This window comes from Triturus cristatus, chromosome 3_2, assembly GCF_964204655.1.
Source record: "Triturus cristatus chromosome 3_2, aTriCri1.1, whole genome shotgun sequence".
Taxonomy (NCBI): Eukaryota; Metazoa; Chordata; class Amphibia; order Caudata; family Salamandridae; genus Triturus; species Triturus cristatus.
Window position 1 is genome coordinate 559,519,262 of NC_140584.1, and position 20,214 is coordinate 559,539,475.

The 20,214-nt window shown below is 41.5% G+C and overlaps 1 protein-coding gene across 1 annotated transcript in view; it reads left to right on the top strand.

Annotated features, from left to right (window-relative positions):
- VPS13C (vacuolar protein sorting 13 homolog C) overlaps positions 1-20,214 on the top strand; it is a 2,873,871-nt gene that overhangs the window by 257,224 nt on the left and 2,596,433 nt on the right. Inside the window, exon 5 of the mRNA XM_085648297.1 lies at positions 10,663-10,764. Coding sequence (XP_085504423.1) covers positions 10,663-10,764 — 102 coding nt within the window. The remainder of the gene's footprint in view (positions 1-10,662; positions 10,765-20,214) is intronic.

A 20,214-nucleotide genomic window follows, 5' to 3' on the forward strand; every position in this document is an offset into this window, starting at 1 on the left:
CATGAGACCAGATGTACAACCTTATTATCTGCTAAATGCAAATTGGAAGAGACCCCCACATTCATATCCAGAGCGTGCGGAGTAAGGGAATTTATGGAATCTGTTTGATGTGGTGGATTTATCAGCCTAAGGTCTACGGCACTGAAGCCCGGGAGCACTGGTGAGATGGAGGTTACAGTCCTACCAGTGGCAGATCCAGTTGGCGGGGTTAAACCTGTAATCCCGATCAGAACTAGTGGCCTCTATACACAACTCGCGAGAGGTGGCCTCAGAACTAGCTGAGCCTGCTCGTCCCTCCCGACCCAGGGGAGCCATTAACCTTCAATCGCAGTCTTCCAAACTAGAGAGGACTTCGAACCTGTTCGCTGCCTCCAAGGGAGTAAAGGGCCTCGAGTGATCCCTGCCTCCCTTTTAGTTCCTAGAGGATCTAGGGGGAATAAAGTTCCACCGTAAGGGGTCAGCAGCTAGAGTAGTATAAGGGGCATTAGACTGGTGACTAAAAGTAGATGCACCTGGTAGGTTTGGATACGATAAGGCCTGCTTGGTTATAAGAGAAGGGGGGAACACCAAGGATCTAGGATAAAAATATGTTAGTGCGCGTGGAGTAATGCCGTTGTTACCATTTCCGGGGGGCCAATCCAGGATGTGGTCAACTGCTCGTGGGTCTCTAAAATTTACCACAACAATGTCTCCCTCAATGTTTTTACTTCTGCCACCCAGCCAAGGGAGGCGCCTAACATGTAATATCTCCCCATTAATGTTCTCCTCTATTGGTCTATAAATACTGAGCCAATGCATGATTTTATTTTTCAGCTGAATATACCCTTCTCTTTTATTATTCACCAGAGGCGGAACCCCCGTCAAAACAACCACCAAGGGCACGGCTTCAGGAGGCAAATCAACTTGCGGCATATTGTTTGTTAAGGACTTGCTAATACTGGAACTTTCCCTCTCATCCCGCGTGGACACTTTGTAAGCATTTAATCGTCCCCCCTCTGGATCGTTAGATATAGTCACACCCTGAGTATTCCCGCTCGTGGGAGGCAATGACCTGTGATGGATAGGAACTAACTGATTAGATGGCTGGGCTATAACCTTGGTGGAGTGGGAGTTGAAATTAGATACCTCAGTTATAGGCTCTGAGCCGGTGGAGACAACCACCTTCCCCTGTCCTATAATCGGTTCAGCTTTCCTACTTATAGCGGATTCTAAATCCGCAAGTCTTTTCTCGACTCTTAGTAAGCTTTCAATAATGGGTGTGATAAGAGACTTAATCAAAAGGCCCCAAGCATCATGGTGGACAACAGAAGGGGTAGCTAATAATAATGATTCGGCAGGGGAGGGACATGGCACATTAAGGGCTATTGAAGCTGGAAGGGGCGATTTAGGCATAGAAATCGCTTCATCTATTTTCCCCTTTACTGAATTTACTACCTTCAGTGAATACTTCCCAAAGTCAAAATGGCTGGTCTTGTATTTAGCTGAGACTCCCCCTTTCTTACGTCTTCTCTTGCTCGGTGGCGGACCATAAGTCTTAACTACTTTGTAAGACTTAGTAAACTTCTTAGCCAGTTTACCAGGTGGTGGGGTGGATTTAATTACAGCATGAGGTATGCTAGAAGAACTAGAGGCGGGTTTTTCACAGATATCCTGCACCATAGAAACAGTGGATATAGGGACACATTCCCCTAGCGGGAAAAGATTACTCATCTGAGTAGAAGGGTCGCCCGCATCATTAGAACTAACAACAACACAAGGCGGAACCTGGGAAATGGGGCCTTCGGGAGCCCTGAGCTTTAGATTTTCAACAGAGCGACGACGCTCAGTTCTACGTTTAGCCAGGGTGCTATCCTTTTCCTCATCGGGTAACACCCGTTTAAAGTAGAAAACTAACGGACCAGCTGGTGTAACCCCGACAGTTCATGGACGACTTTAGTAGAGCTGTGGGTCATGGTAGCAGTGTGACCCAGGTGTGCACGACAGAGGGCACTGGCAAGGAACTAACAGATTAATCACCGGGCCCAGCCCGGCCTCTCTTGGCCTCTGAGGGCCTAAGAGGGCCCACCCTTTGCCCGGGCTTCGCCCCGCACGCGTCCCGCACACGCGGGGAAGGAGAGGAGTTAAATAGGGAAAAAATAATAAGGGGAGGGGCCAGGAAGAGGACCAGGTGTGGCAGATCAAACAGGCAGCAAGGCGCCCTGGTCCTCGCAGTCCCGCAGTAAAAGGTAAATTAAAATCGTCCTTTAACCTCCAGAGTCAGCGTCCAAACTCGCGGTGGGAGCCCCAAGTGCAAAGTCTCAATCCAAGCCTTCGAGGAGCTCTTATTTCGCTGCTTGCCTGCTTTGTATTGGTGTTTAAAAAAAAAAAAAAAAAAAATTGTATTCAATTCTTTCAATTTGAAAATTGGTGTTTCGTTGGTTAAAGCTTGATCAATTCCTTGCGGGGGACTTTAGTGCAACTAGTGAATTTCCCCCGCCTTCCCCCGTCTTCTATGTTTTATTTTTAGTTTTAGTTTTACTTTACTTTAAAAGAGCCTGGTACACTAGACCATCTAGCTCACCCGCTCCAGTAGATGAACTGTTCTAGCGTCATCACCACCCTCACTGCTGCCACTTGCTCTGTGAATCGGTGAATCGGAGAGTCAGGGCTCCTGAACCAGCCGCTCCAGCCGCCGCTCACCTCTCGCTCTCCACACTCCGCCCAGTCCCGCTCCTCGGAATCGGCACCTCGCGCTGTCGCCGCAGAAGGGAGAAGTCAGTCACAGGAAGCACAAAGACCTCCTGCCGCCGCCGCCTCGACCTCACTCTCGCCAAATGGAGTGAAGTGGGAGGAGTAACACTGACCCGGCGGGGCTAGGGGGGGACTCGGACTCCACGAAGTTTAGAGGCACTAGAGCAGCTCTGCAGTGTCGCGGGTAACGCGGGTGGACTGCAATTACTATGGAAGAAATTACAGGTTTATATTATTCCTCAAGATTTGTTATTGAGGATTCAATAATTGCATTCCAGAGATTAGATTCATATGCGTTAGAATGTGTTTGATAATTTATCGGAAAAAAATACCTGTCCAAAACGGCTTATGGCAGGGGTATGTGTTAAAAACGCCCTTAGTCTCTGCAGTTAATGCTCTCAAACGCCTGTTTAGCGGGCGTTTGGTTGAAACATTAAATAAAAACATATGTAAAGTAATACCTCAGGCTATGTACAGGGTTGAATTACTGACCCTTGATCAGAGAGTAAATTTAGAACATACGTACAGGGAAAATCTTTCAATAATATCGTTGAGATATATTGAATTGGTCAGATCAGTTTTTGTTGTCCAATTTCAAATTTTGCTGCGAATTGTGACCCAGTGGTTATCATTTCCCAATTCAAAATCTCATTTTTGTTGGTTAAAATAAAAGACTTCTTAGCGAAAGGGTCATATGCAGTCCAACCAAAGACATTATTTTTCTGTTAAAGTCTGTGATGCATTCTTTGAAAGTTTATGAGATGAAGAGATTTCCCTCCTCTTTCGACTTCCTGATAAACCTATCTGGAATCAAATGCTACAAATGTGTATTGATCAGGTTTAGCGAGTATCTGCTCTTAGATGGAGACTTAGCATGAGTAATGAGTTGTATATGTGAATATAAAGTTAAATATAGGACAACCCTCAACATACTTCTGGACAGCTTCAGTTGGGAAGGGGAACCCGGCAGGGAAGCCCACTATCGCCCTTAATATTCGTCCTAGTACTGGTACCTCTGGCAGTCTGGGTTAGTGGAGACACATTGATCCGTGGACTCAAATGGACCGAGACTCATGAAGATAGAATTTCACTCTATGCGGACGATATACTGCTATATATGGCCTCTCCGACAGCAGCGGCTCCTGTATATGGGTGCAGAGGCTGCACCCCCTTTACTTTCATGGCTTCTAGAACAAACGCTTAAGTTCTGTAAAAAATGTAGTTGAAATTAAGTTAACCGTACACTAGACCTTTTTGCAAGGGGTGCCCCTTCGTGAGGACATACCTAATTCTGTACTAGCAGAGCTTATCCACGCACAGCTCCGGCCTTTTCCTCAAAGCGCGGTGACGTTGCTCTGATTTCTCCTCCTCCTTCTAGTGCGGCTATTAAAAACGGCCTTGGGCGTTTCGCTGTCAAGCCCGGGCTCCACAAGCTTGTCACTTAGTAGAGATGTCTCAGGGTGTGGTGGGGCCAGCAAGCTGGACTTGCCAATCAACTCCCCGTGACAAGAAGTGAAAGGGTGTGTTGAAGTATCCAATTCCAACAGACGCTGCAGACAAAATTATTTTCTTCGGACTGTGGTGTCAGGTCGGGCGAGATTTGGTGAATTTAGGAGCACATTCCTGCACAGCACATGTGGGAAGCCTGAACAGGTCGAGTTCGCGCTATATTAAACTGTAAAAAAAATAAAAAATGAAATCCTGTTAACTGAGGCCTATGTGACATAACGTAACCTTCACAATCGATGAAACTATCTGCAGCTGCCTCCAAAAAAGAACTGCACAAGTACATTTGGAGGAAAAAAATCTGTTCCTTCTCTTGCCTTTTTATTTACCTTTATAATTGCGGACTCCTCTGCAGTACTAATCGGGTCAGTGCAAAACATTTTACTAACACACCTGCATGTGGTTGTTTTTTCTCCATTGCAGATGTTTTCTTATTGTGACACTAGATGTAATCTGCAAGGAGAATAAAACAAGTGGTTACACGGTGCAACTATTTATCAATTAAGTTGCTGGTTACTGAATGATGTTTGGTGGGTTTGTGTGAATGGGTGAGGCATTGAATGTGGGGGTTGACTGTGTAAATAAGTAGATGTAATGGTTATATGATTTGGATGAATGACTGTGAATCTTGATGAGTGAATATGAGTGAGTAGGTGAATGATGTAAAGTTGGAGAAAGTTAAATAATTGTTGAATGTGGTAGGTAGGTGAATGATTTTGAGTGAGTAGTTTAGTGAGTAACTGAGTGTATGACTGGGGAAATGATAAGGTGGGTAGAAGAAAGCTTGTTAAAATGCAATGAATTGAATTAATGCAACCTGTTGCCTCCAATAACATATTGTAATAACTGGAAATACAACAGTGAGCAGGTAAGGCAATGTGAATGAGTGGGAGGATAGTTTGATGAGAATGTATGATTGAGTGCGTGAATGAGTATGAGTTAGTGGGTAAACAGCAGAATGGGTGAGGGCATGGATGGGAGTATATAGTTTAGTGAGGAAATGATTGTGTATGGCTGGATGGAAATATGTGAGTTGATGAGAAATTGTGCTGAACATATGTTGGAAATATTGTTGAAGGTTTGAAGAGATTCTGGTCAGTCTCGGGCCTCTTTCCTGTTAGCTGGGTCTGAAGGCTCATTGGACTAATGCATCCACTAAGCCTTCTGACAAAGTTGATGGATGATCTGTGTTTGACCCCATGGTTTGGACTCCGGCACTAAACTCAGCCTTTTATCCTCAGTTGAATTAAAAGAAAATGAACATCTGTGTTGACCCTCTCTTCCCAGCCTGACTCTCCAAGAAAATTAGGCATCAGGTTTGCTCGCTATGCTCAATTGTGTGGTGCAATGCGGTGCATGGACTTCTGCCTCACCACTCTTTGCTATTACTAGCCACCACTGCTCTCCGACATCCACCCTTCATCGTATTCCTTATATCTTTTGCATATTTGGTAGTCATTCAGGATACATAATAAACTGGTCAAAGGCTCACATATATCCACTGCATGGCCTGCCACCACGTATACCAAGGGAATATGAGATTCCTCTTGCACTGGTGGGCTTCTGCTACTTAAGAATCTATATAGGGACAGACTCAGACCGTTTTTATGAAGCAAACTTGCAAGGGCCCTTGATGCGCTTTCGCGCTGATGTCAGACATTGGTGCTCCCTTCCTCTGACTCTTCTGGTGCGTTCGGCCCTCTTTAAAATGCTGGCGCTGCCCCGTTTTCTTTATGTATTGCAAAATATTCCCAATAGAATCCACAACTCCTATTTCGCCGGCATTGACACCGCTGTACGCACCTTGTTATGGGATGGCCAAGCACCACGAATAGCGATGCAAAAACTATCGTCTGGGTGGTATGATGGGGGAATAGCATTGCCTGACCTTAGGTCGTATTACCAAGCATCTCAACTTACGGTGATCAACCGCTAGGCTCATGGGGCCGGGGGGACCCGAGTTCCCGTACAGACTGGTGGGTTATGGGACAAGGCAGATATAATAAAGCACTATATATGAACCCCAAGAAATTAGGCCTTACTGGATCGACAGCACGTACAATTGAAACCTGGCACGTGGTCAAAAAGAAACTTGGCTGGCACAACAAAACTACACGTGCGACCCCACTCTGGGTACCCGAACAATTGGGTCGCTTGAGTGCCTGCCCCGGGTTTGATAAGTGGGACCTGATAGGTATCTCAACTGTGGGGGATATGTGGAGTTCCAAGGGATTGGCGACTTTCGCTGACCTACAGAAAGAATATTACCTTGCACAATCCGAAACATTCAGATATCTACAGATCAGCCATGCGTTCAAAACAGCAATGCCGGGGAGGGGCCACTTCCCGAGTCTTCCCCACTGGATTGATACTCAACCCCATGAATAAGAAGGCTATATCCCTCACCTATAGAAAACTGATTAACAATCTGCAGCACCATTGCGAGGCAGATCTGGGTGTGCTGGAAGAAGATGATTGGCGAGACGCCTTGGGAGGTGGCCATTCCCATGAGACTGCGCCTTGTCCAACTGAAGATCTTGCATAGAGTTTATCTTGCTGCGGGAGTCTTGGCTAAGATGGGTAGGAGAGCTGGTCCTTCTTGCCTAAGACAGTGTCACCAGGTGGGAACTTTCTTCCATATTCTCTGGAAGTGTCCAGCTGCTCTATCATACTGGGTAGCTGTCACCAAACAATTGGAGAAAGCTGGGGGGAAAAAAATTGACTGCTACTCCGAAACTATGTCTGCTAAATATAGGGATGCCATTGACCTCACCCAGACAGAGAAATCATGGGTTTCGTTGGGATGGGCCCTCGCAAAATGAAAGATTGCACAAAAATGGGGTGTAGGGAAGATGCCACGTATCAGAGAATGGGTTGCAGATATGGACAGAGCTATGATTGTAGAGAAAGATGTTTTCAAACATAGAGGATGCCTCCAAAAATGGGTTCGTAAGTGGGTGGCATGGAATGCACACAGGGGATTAATATGCTTGTATCCGACTGTGGAACTATGTCGTAGCGAAGTCAGATTACACAACCTACTAAATACTGAGGGAGAGATACTGGAATAATGAGTCACGGTGGTATCAAATTATGAAAAATAACTTGTATACCTTTTGCATCTGATTGTCTGCTTCTGATAACTTTGCTGTTTGTTTTGTGGATTAATTAAGAGTTTTTTAACAAAATATATGACAACCCTCATCCTACTAGACTGTTTGCTTTTTTAGGAATAGAGGCAAAAACATTATTTGTCCAGTTTTCAGGACATATTGAGTTTTGACCCTAGGAGAAGAACTAGTTACTTTATTCTCCATAAAATATCTTGACACTGAAATTACCTTGGCAATATATATCGCGCTAATTCAGAGAAAACCATTTATTTAATGCTAGAATGTATTGTTTACTGTATTGAAAAATGTTCTGAGCAATATTTGTGTGTTATTCTAATTTTATGGCACATTAATCTATTGGATTTATTTTTTATTTTTAAGGACGTAACTCTATGGCTACTTGATTTTGAAGGAAATAGTTTTTTTATTGTATAATATTTGAATGTTTTATATTTCTATAAGATAACTTTTAGGAAATAAACAATACAACAATATTCAGATTGGAAGGACAGTAAACTGTACATATTCTATAACTCTCTCACTGCACAGAGAAATTTCGGAGTAAGGAGGAATGTTGGCTGCTTTGCTATTTGAAGTTGTTATACGAAAGCTGCTGTTATCACTTCTTGTCAATTGAACCCAGAAGTGAAATAAAAAGAACTCAAAGAACTTTTACTTCAGTTATGCCTATTGGACAATGGATGACACAAGCTTTTTTAAGGGATAATTTTGATGTGAATTTGGACGTTATGTGTATTATTGCCGCTGTCTGGTACCTACCCGGGTGCAGATAAGAGAAAAAGGCTTAAAGATGTATGCTTGATACCAAACTGCAGAGCGGCACCTTCAGTACAAACAACTCTGTAGCGATGGGAGATGTGGACATATCAGATCGTCACTGACCAGATAGTGAACAGTCCCATCAATAGTTGGCAGTCTGGCAACCATTGGACTCTTTTTTTTATTTTATTTTTATACATGGACAGAGCACAAAATGAGTGTGACATTGTGAGCTTTGGGTCTGACCTAGTGGTGCTTCTTCATGGACCATAGCACTGACTGAGGCCCTTCATTCCTAGAGGCCCTTCTACCTCCACCATAGCCCCATGGCACTGTTCCTGTGAATTCTTTGCATGATGCGATGGTTTCCTGATAAATTGATTGCCACCGAAACGCATGCAGATAAAATCGAAGTCGTTAACACTATGAACTAAGTTGTTAATGAATCATGTATCAATTTATTAATTTTTCCCGTTTTCAGTCATATGTATTCATTAGATGCAAGGATTTCTTGGATCACTCGTAGAAACAAAAACAGGTCCATTAAATGAATGCAGCATTTACTCTATAATTTATTACTGCTTGGGACATTACTGATGTAAATAATACATTATGATGTTTGATATTGTATATTTTTAAATATTGTTCTGAAAAATTCAAAAAATTAAAATATATCTTGTGATTCTAATCATTAGAAGAACTTCCGTTATATTGTCAATATTATGCCAATATTGTTAATGTATGCCTGCACACTCAACTTTATTTGCTTCTTGCTTAAGCTTGTTGTTAAATACTTACACCTTCAGTAACTATGCAGTAGTTCCCTTCCCAGCACTCAGTTTCGAGCCCTCTGCTGCAATCCCTTCTGCAGTACCACACTGGTGGCGTATCAGCATATCTGAAGCTTTTAACACCGTGATTTAACATTCTCCAAAACTCCTATTCCACCCAAGAAGTTTACGGAGTGAGTGCAAACTCATTTGGCAGACATGGTGGCAACAGGCCACATGAATCATGTGTGTACAACTAGGTTATGCCCTGAACTTGAGGTTTAAAGTGCAGCTCACGCCAGTAGATCTACCTCCGGTGCCTCACAGTTTACAGTATTTATCAGAATCTAAATACAAAGCACCTCTTGTGTAACATGCAACTCTTAGAATCATGCTGTCTTATTACGTCTAAAACCAGTTTAACCTTTCAGATCATAGTTTGCAATTTGAATTAACTGTTGCGAACCAGCGATCCAATGTAATATTTTCATGAACAGATTTGTGGAAATATTCCAGTCATATAAGTGCCATTTTTTGTATGCCTGTTGTGAGTGAAACAGACAATTTAATGTGGTATAGCTGAGCTCGTCTTGGTGCACACCCAGGTATCTGCCTCTGACTACGTTCATTTTCCTGTGAATGTATATCTGGATTCTTGAATATCCTGTGTGTGGGCTCCTCACTTCATGAAACACCAATCATCGGTGCTTAATTGGCAAAAGAAAAAATGCGCAGCGACATTCATGCTGCCAAATCTTGGGGTTGTCAATTACCAAGCATGTTAAGTTTTAATTCCACCTCTTCGCTCTTTTTCTCACCACCCAAGAGTTTCTGTCTCCTTATTGCACTCATCCCTTCTTTCGGCCTCTCACTGTTTTCCTGCTGTTCTCTCCCTCCGTTCTTAATTTGCAGCCATTCGTTCTCTTCTTACATTGGATCAAAATCTACTGATTAAAAAATATGTTCCAGTCCCCCAAAATGTATGCCGAGATCTATGACCTGGAATGACTGGCCACAATTAAGTGCCGTATATAGGACTCCTAGGCAGTACATGTCTCCTCTTCACTGACAGGTGCTAGCTTGCAGAAACTGAATTCCCCACCAGTTCTAGCTGCAGTTATCCCCTGCTGTCATTTTGTTCTTGAGAGGGCTGTGATCTCGCGTGGCAGTGGAGCTAATTTCCATCTTATGTGGCAGCTGGGCTGAGTCCATAGATTCAGTCTAATAAAGCATATTGCCTCTCCATCCAACCATATAAATATCACAGTCGTTGAAGGGGGAATACTTTTTGCAAAATAAGTGCACATCGCTTCTGTACCAAATATTTCACTTGTGCTATCCTTCCCACGAGTATATGTACAAAACATCTTCATTGGAAATCTCTTCTATTAACTTGTTTGCTCTTAAGGAAATCATTAAGCCAAACCCATTGACTTTTTCAATGACTCCATCTTTGTAAAGATGACCGTATTAAGGTTCTTCATATAGACGCTGACATTTGCTATTGTTGATTAACATCTATTTTTAATAATACGAGATGTAACGTGACAATGTTTTTTGCGTTTTTTTTTTATATTATAGTTTATCCATAGATTAAATTAAATAATAAGTTAAATATCTAGAAATGATAGAAAGATATGGCTAGGCAGAAGTAATGTAAATCGTGTCAAAAAAAGTTCTTTTGCTTACAGTTTTTTGTAATGTAGTACAACATATAAGTGGAAAAAATTGACCTTTTGTTGTCCTTATTTTTTTTTCTCAAGGCATTAAATATGATGCAGATAAAGAAGAAAAACAACTGCAGGATTCTAAACAGCGGGAGCTGTCCAAAATTGAAGAAGCTCTACAAAAAGCTGCAGACAAAGGTAATGACACACAGACACGCATTTCACATTTGTATTAGCCTTTGTTTGTTATTAACAACAGTCACATTTTCGATTCTCAGTTTGCAGCTTGCCTTTGCCGGCAGAATTCACATGTTGGTGATTGATGTTGAATAACATTCCTCTCTCAACCTGTAGGGATTGGATAGAATGTGTTAGTCTGTTTTCATTTTATTCCTGTGAGCAGTTTAAACTGTGGTGCTTGAGCTGCTTCCACAGGGATGGGCTTGTGAAGCGAAATGTTCATCTCTGCAACCAGTGAATTTTGTCCTGCCGGTAAAAAGTGGGAAAAAGTTGGTAGAAAGAAAAAGTACATTTTGCTTTTAGCCTTTTTTATCTCACCCTGAAGATAACCTACTTGGGTATGTCTTTGCATTGCAAGGTTGTTGTCCGAGTAGGCCATACGTGTATTGGAAGATTAGTGCAACATTTGTTTGGATGTTTTCCACGGGCTGTAGGAGGCAAATGTACCTATTGTCACTGTATCTGTCTTCTGTTTGTAAGATCTATGGAGATTCTAAGATATAAGAGCCAGGAACGTCCCATAAATCCCAGGGTACCTTCGGGTAATTCTGCCAGAATGATTAAAACAAAGATTGTCTATTTGAACACCGAGTATTTGCATGCAGAATCAATGACTAGCTAGGTTTTAGAAATGCAACCTATATGTGTCAGATGCAGAATTGGGCTGGCCAACATCTGTAGTTGCCACCTTTGGAAATCAGTGGTACTAGATATGAATGACGAATGCAGACCCTGATTCTTTAATTGATCACTGGACATTCATGTTCCCTGTGTTGTTAAATTTAGTCTATTTTTTCCATGAACGTTAGATGTTTTTAATGACAGTCTGTTAGGTTGAGGTTTAGCTCTTTTCTTAGAATAATTACAGGACAGGACTATGAAATCGGCAAAATGCCTGGTGATAACAAGAAAAATAATCAATATTAAAAAGGGCTGCAGAGAATTTGCAATCCATTCAAAGGAGCAGAGAGAAAGACTCTTCACCTGGTGCTATCAAACAGTGATTGGCATTGTCATTAGGAATTGTAGCCGAAATCCAGTGCAGTGATTTTCAAGATGTGAGAATTTTCCTTTGCACTCACCCATCCTCACTGTCCTTTCTCACTAATTAAATGTATTTGCTGATCCCATTTAGTGACTTGAGGAAATAAGTATATTAATGTTCTTTCGACAATAGCACTGCCATTTTTGCCTAATCAATTCCCATGCTATTAATTTTTCTCTGGCTTCTTCTAATACCACAGTAAAGTATATTAAACTACCATGTTTAGCATCAAAACCCCGGTTTCAGATCCATTTGCAGTTTCTCAAAAATGTTGCCAAAATATGTGAAAGATTCAGGTAAAAACACGTCTTTGAAGTGTGTCTTTTCCTAGAAAATTCACATATTATTGAAAATGTGTGCTTTAGTTAATTAATGATTACGGCCATCTTTTAAGGTGGAAGGTGCAGCACTTCCGTGCTCATCAATGCTCACCTGGTATGAGGCACTCTGTCCTACAAGGCAAGCATGTAAGCCGTGTTTTTTTACTGATCCTTGATGCCATCAATATATGGGTAAACTGCATTTTGGAAAATCACCCTAGAAGCAGTTTTACCTTTCAAGCATGTTTTGCGTGTTCAATAGTTAATGGTGGTGAACCAGTGACAGTGTGTTCTGTAGAAGAACCGTTTTCTGGAAATATTCCTGGTCAGTCTCATTTGTGTTTTTAAATTTTAATGTGTTCAGTAAAACACATAATTTAATGTTGTAGTTTTTTGTAGAACAAATAATATATTCACAATTGCTGTTCTTTTTCATTTGGCAATATGATAGTGATTGACAAAGAGAAGGGTAGAGGGTGATGCAAGTTCATAAATTCAGTCTTCTGGATTATACACATTGGGTCTCGAGAAATGAGACCCAAATGCTGGCATGAGTGCTGTTTTTTTCCCAGACTGCACTTTTCTCTAAGAAAATTGGCCTTTGGTATGTCATAATTCTGGTGTTCTAGAGAGCATAATTTGATTTTTGTCACAGCCACTGAATAATTTACCTTAAGAGACCTTTTTGGTTCACCCTTCAAAAATTCCAAACCTCATTTTACTACTATGATTTCCTTGCTCCCTTTCTAGAGACTCGACCCTCCTCCAGCTCTCCTTTTACTCATCCCAAGGCTCATCTTACCACTATGATTTCGCAAATAACACCTTCTAGACTCTTCCCCCTCCATCATCATATTCAATCAAACTAAGCGACCCACCCGTCCACCGCTCAAATGAACAAATATTTTTCCCTATACTAACCCACCCCTAATGATTTTTGGGTTCCAGAGAAGCATTGTACTTGCCGAAAACCTCTTTGACGCCTCGCCAGCGGTAGTAAGCACTATACAAGTACAATTGCAATCTACAATTTTCAGCAGTTATTTTCACATCGGTCTACTAAATCTAGTATTCATGATGAAATCTAGTGATATCTATGTTCTCCTTCTGCTGGATTCCTGGTGGAGAAAGAATGGAAGTGCAGACTTGCATTGGCACCACTGGCCAAAGACACTAATCTCAGCATTTGTATTTTCTAATTGACATTCTCTATAACTGCAATTGATTGTTCCGATGTTGATCTAGTTACGGGTCTTCTTCACTGGGAATGTTTAGGTGTAATGGCCGCAGCGAGGAACATGCTTCATTGGCTTGACTAAACAAATAATAACAAATAACATAATTGAGACCACACACAATTCTGAATTTAGGCTAGAATTTAAGACCGATTGATGGATAGTTGTGCTACCTTTTCTTTTAAAACTACTATAAGCTTTTGTTATAAGAAAATCAGTCCTGACTCAGCCATGACGATAAAGCTCTCACCAGTTCAAATCTGCGAATTACCAAATAATGAGTTAATCTGTTGTCCTTACTGTTGGCAGTGCAATGAGCAAAATATATACTGTTCGTTGATAAATTGCAAACAGAGGTATGCAGGTAACAAACGTGCGGTGTCATTGATTCTGCAAATTTAGTTTGTGGGTTTACATTTTTCTATAAACAACTGTAAATTCACAGCTTTTATGAATTCTGCTTTTTACACTTTTGCTATCATTGGATGAAGGCTTACATCCTGCGGACTGCTATAATCTGGAAAGCTTTGTTTGCACAGAAAGCACACCTGGTGCGTATGCATGGTTATTCCAATGTTTTCCATTTTGATCATGTTCCCACTTGTTTTAAACTGCTTTTCATATGACATATAAAGAAAACCATTCACTATTAGATTGATTTGTTCCATAGAGCCCTCTTTTCACTCATTGTAAGTATCTTACATGTTGTTTGTCTATTTGGAAACCTGTTGCATTGAAAAATGCTAGCATCTGTTTCTACATTCGTTGAACATGTGTGATTATAATGATCTCAGTCCTCCTCCCATGGCAATTGCATTCATTTTATTCTTCTCAACTGGGATACGAAAATTGTGACTTCAGCTTTACCTCAATATTAGAATTTCGTCAGCATGACAGTGTTCTGCAGTTAGTTATAATTTCAGTTTCCAATACACAATCTGTGCTGGTATATTTTTTTTAACAAAATGTTCAAAACTTTATTTTATATATATTTTTTCCATATTTTTGGATCCGCGCACGCTATGCGCACCGTTCTCGATCCCGACACGTTAGCATCCGTGCATGGTACGAGTTGGGTACGTGTTTAGTGCGCGATAGCAATGCGACTGGTACGTGACTCCCAGCCTATACGCGACACGTTCGATGTACGTAACACAACGTTTACGTGCTTCCGCGATGCGTCATGTGCGTCTATGACGCGGTAGGTGCGCAGATCCCGCAAAATATTTAACATTTAAAAAAACATATATATATGTATTTCATGTGAATATTAATTGAAGACAAACTCTAAACTAGTCTTAAAAGTAATATATTTTTACATCTAATCCTAAAAAAATTTTGTATTCAATTTCGCGGATGCGAAACAAAACACTTAAGCTTGATCTTTATCTCCCAACAATTTCAATTTTTTTTTCCTTGGATCCGCGCACCCAACGCAAGAGAATCCGTGCACCCAACGCGATAGGATGCGCGCACCCTGTGCGCATTTCGCCGTTTTTCCTTCTGGGACCCCCTAAGCACCTCTAGAGGGTCAGAGTATTTCCACTCTGCCCCCTTTATATATTTTACACACTTATTCCCCTTGCTTCTTCAGCCTCGCTTCTACCGAGGCAGAAAATGGCCGCCAACAGTTCCTGGTTTCGAATGTAGACAGACACTCATCAGCCAATTAGCATTCAGCGCGCGATCAGGAGTGTGCACGCTCGGTTCGGGGAGGGTGCGCTTACAGTGCGGGTAGGGTGCGCGGATCCTCCCCGGCCATAGATATATATGTACTTTTAACTCTAATTTTCTCAGGAACTACTGAACTGATTCACACCATTTATGCAAAAGGCACGAGTCGGAACTGAGGACTACCTCTTTGCCAAATTTGGTGTAATTCCGTTCAGCGGTTCGGGCTGTAGCTGCGACAACAGATCCTATGGGAAATTGCATGGGGAAAATGCGTTTTGGGACCCCCCTTTTTTCTCGGCCCCCGCTTGACGAATCACCACAAAACTTTCAGGGTAGGAGCGGAGCGGAGCTGGCCAAAAGTTCGGAAAATTTCGCGAAGATTCGTCAACCGGCTCCAGACTTATTGGGAATAGAATGTTGCGGATTTCCTATGGAAAATAGGTCCTAACTATAACTATATACTGGCGACCGCCAGTAGATAATATATATATGTATATGTATATATATATATATATATATATATATATATTATACAATCCAATTCAAGCGGTACTGAAGAGGCGCTGACACCGTGGGAAATCCATCAAGAAAATATTTTATTCACACCAAAGCCAAACGCGTTTCGACGGACTTGCCGCCTTGGTCACTGAACACAGGTAAGACATAATTGCTGCGTTTAAATACACCTTTGGCTTGTTAACCTATGGCGGTTATTCATAAACATAGAAAGAGTCACTATTATGTAACGAGTATTTTTTAAAAAAAACAAGTGTATATACGAAGTAATAATGATTGCATTAACGTTTAACCTTCCATCGTCAAACATAAAACATGAACATTGTAAACATGTGCTTAAATGTTGTTAAATTAACTCGCTAACCAAGCAATTAAACCCAAGTGGGTAGTGGCTACATGTGACTCAAAAATGAGGCTTCAGAGCGCCTAAAGGAAAAACAAGCTAGTATTCATCTTGGCTGAACCAAAAGTTTAAACCTGTGCTTTAGAAGAGTGAGCAAAAAACGCAAAAAGAAGTCTTTCGAAATAAATGAATAAACACACAGTGCAGTGTTGCTTCAATGCTATATGTACTGTGTTGCATTTGTTTAGCTATATTATTGCAGATGCACACTGAGGGCTTCATCCGCGTTAAGTCCATTCGGAATCTTGCTATTGAGTAGCAGGATGTATCTAGATTCGAGTTTGCGCAGAGATAGTAATCTGTTCCCTCCTCGAATGTTTTTGGGGACTCTATCTATCACAAAATATGTGATATATATATATATGTGTGTATATATATATATGTGTGTATATATATATGTGTGTATATATATATGTGTGTGTGTATATATATGTGTGTATATATATATATATTCACTTAAAAAACCATAGGTTTCACACATGTTATAGTTAGCTGGGCATTTCCCTCGTAAAAAACCAATGAAATTCCCCCGTTATAGTTAGTGCAGGCAACTATAACTCACGCGACCGCAATCCTCTGCTGATGACGTCAGATATTACATCACTGTATTTAGACACTTATTTACCCATGTCGTTTTCTATTCATCTTTAGCTATACATATATTACATTTTTTTTTTTTTTTCAGAATGACACATATGTCATCAGTGATGTAATATCTGACGTCATCAGCAGAGGATTGCGGTCGCGTGAGTTATAGTTGCCTGCACGAACTATAACGGGGGAATTTCATTGGTTTTTTACGAGGGAAATGCCCAGCTAACTATAACATGTGAGAAACCTATGGTTTTTTAAGTGAATTTGCAAGGTTTTTTAAATACTAATTCCTAACTATAACGTGTGTGAAACCTATGGTTTTTTCAGTGAATTTGTACGTTTTTTTAAATGCTAAGTTATGTATTTATTAATATATTTTTTTAAACAAAACTTTTTCACGGCGCGCGCGCGGAGCACTTCGCGCACCGTGCGCGCGCTGTGGGCACACGGTGCGCTTCGCGCACCACGCGCCCACTTTACGCAGTTCGTGCCGTGCACGCACGGAGCGCTCCGCACACCGTGCACGCATGGTGTGCACCCGGTGCACTTCGCTCGCCGCAAAGCCACTTTACAAAGCGTGCCGTGCGCGCACGTAGCGCTTCGCCCCCAAGGGCCAAATACATTTTTTTTTCGCTAAATCGCGGAGTGCGTGCACGCTGCGCGAACTTCGCAGCATTTTTCCCGTCATTTCCCGTCATGTCGGCGATTTTTCGAAAAATAAATAAATTGTTTTTTGGCCCTTGGGGGTCCTTCTGGGACTCCCTGACCACGGCTAGGGGGTCAGGAACTGTCCACCCTGCCCCCTTTTCACGTTCTCCACATTTGTTTTTCACCCCCTCAGAGTGCGAGAGACAAAATGGTGGCCGACACTTCCTGGTTTCGACCGATTCGAATGTTTACTAAGATCTAACAACCAATCAGAATTGCGCTCGCGCACGGCAAGGTGCGCGCACCCAGCGCGCACGCTGCGCGCGTACAGATATATATATTGATTTAAATGCTATTTTCTCTGGAAATACTGAACAGATTTACACAACCTGCAAAAGGCACTTCATGGACCTTATGGCTACCTCTCTGCCAAATTTCACGTAATTCTGTTCAGCCGTTCGGGCTGTAGCTGCGACTAAAGTCCCTATGGAAAAATCCATGGGAAAAACGCGTTTTGGGACCCCCCCCTTTTTCTCGGCCCCGCTTGATGAATCACCCCGAGACTTTCAGGGTAGGAGCGGAGCGGAGCGCCCCATTAGTTTTGAAAATTTCGTGAGGATTTGTCAATCGGCGCCAAAGTTATTCAAAATAGAATTTTGAGATTTCCTATGGAAACTCGGTCCTCACTATAACTATCTACTGGCGACCGCCAGTAGATAATATATGCATGTGTGTGTATATATATATATATATATATATATATATATATATATATATATATATATATATATATATATATATATATATATATATATATATATATATATATATATATATATATAAAAAAAAAATGTTTTAACAAGTTTAATTTCACTGTATTTTTAAAAATGAGTTTTACATTTTACATAATAATGTCATATTTATTTCATTATTTATATTTTTAACATTTAACTGTGAATATGTATGTATTTAACATATTCCTCCTGTCTAGAAAAGAAGAAACTGGTACACTAGTATTGTAGAGTTTGCATTTATTTCAAGTTACATATTTCAGCAACAGCCTTTTGTCAATATAAATAGTGTATATATTTTGAAATTTGAAATAATTGTATTGACTTAACATTATCCTAAGGAGTGTTACACTAAGTCCCTGCCTCCTGGGAAACCCACTCCCTGGGAGTGTATTGAAGTACCTGTGAATGGACATATGTGGTGCATGACATAATCCAAGACTGAGCTGGAGAATATTTACTATAGTTTTGTCTCAGTTAGGATTGTAGTAACTATAGAAGTGTAGCTTGTGAATACCAATAGACGTACTATTTTGTGGGTCAGTGTTTGTGGTAGTCCTTACCTCCTTAAACCCCTTCCTTACTTTTCCGCAAGCCCATCTATTTTGTTGTATTTTCCCGCCACTTGCCCTTGTCTCGTCCACATTTTCTACTAAGAGCAGGAACCTCTGACCCTATGTTAGAGATATCAATACAGATAAGGTAGGAGAGGAAGAGGTTCCTGCCTATAGGTTAGTGAATAGCACCCTCCAAAAAAACAAACAATTATAATCTTTAGCTGCCACTGACAAACAAGTTTTTTAAGGGCATTTGTGAAATCGGGTAAAAGTTTTTCATAAAAGCCCGGTAAATAATTATTTCCAGGCAGAGCTGGCTTTAGTGTTGTTGGCGCACAGTGCTACAATCTTTGACGCCCTCTCCCAAAAAAACCCATCCTTCTCCATTAATTCCCTCAATACCACACTCCACCAGTGACCTCATCTCTCCTTAGGCCTTTTGTAATTTGTTTTACAGCGCTCTTCATACCAGTGTAGTGTCAGAGCACTTTACATCACACACACACATTATACAGAACCAATAATTCATACATGTATAGATCAGTCTACAGGAAATTTTACATATGATGGTGAGGATTACAACGTGTAGGAGTCACATTTCACAGATCCGGCTATGGAGTATATTTTTAGAGCGCTTGTGTCAAACTCCGAATTTTAAAATCCCGGTAAAATCTTCTTCAATTCCGATCTCACGCGGCACCTATCAGGGATGCCCTTTATCTCCCCTGCTTTTTATAATAGCCATGGACCTCTTGGTTCAGCACTTGCAAGAAAAACATATATTCTGAGGCCTCCTGTTCCAATCGAGCCTCTACTGATGTCTATGTACGCAGACGGCATCTTGCTTTTTGTTATACACCCAAACACTAATTTACAGCCACTAATTGATGAGATAAAGTGCTTCGGAGACATGTCTGGGCAAAAAATAAACTGGGGCAAATTGGAAATGTTCCCGATTACTGATGCGGCCACTGCTGTGGAGGCGGAGCTACCCTTGCGATGGGCAGGTGATACCACCAAGTACCTTGGCATATACTTGTACAGAAATAAGGAACAGGTAATACCCCTGAACTACGGGCCAGCGATCGAACAGCTTACCTCGCTGGTTGAAAGATGGCTCCACCTACCTATAGCCATGGCTGGATTAATCGCCCTCATTAAAATGAATGTACTACCATGGTTTTTGTACCTATTTGTTAATATACCTATCCTACTCACAATTATTTTTTATTCTCAATTACGGGGCCTACTTATTCGACTGGTCTGGGCGGGACACAGGCCACTTATCGCATCCTGAACTGACATACATAGATACATTTTAAGCCACCAGACTACTTGGGGCACTCTGCTCGTCTGTCTCTTCCTTTCCATCCCCGGATTTCACACCACCTACACTACTTATCAACAAGGATGAAACACACTTGGTTACCAAGCTGTACCGGGCGTGCATGGCACTCAAGCAGGTCCGTGACAGGGAGAGAGGCGACGATGGGAGGAGGACCTGGGGTTCTCATTGACCGGCATTGAGTGGGCTTGCTGCCTTGACCAAATACAAAGGGTGTTCCCCAACCACAGACATAAACTCCTCCATTTTCAAATTCATACACAGGGTGTACATTACTCCG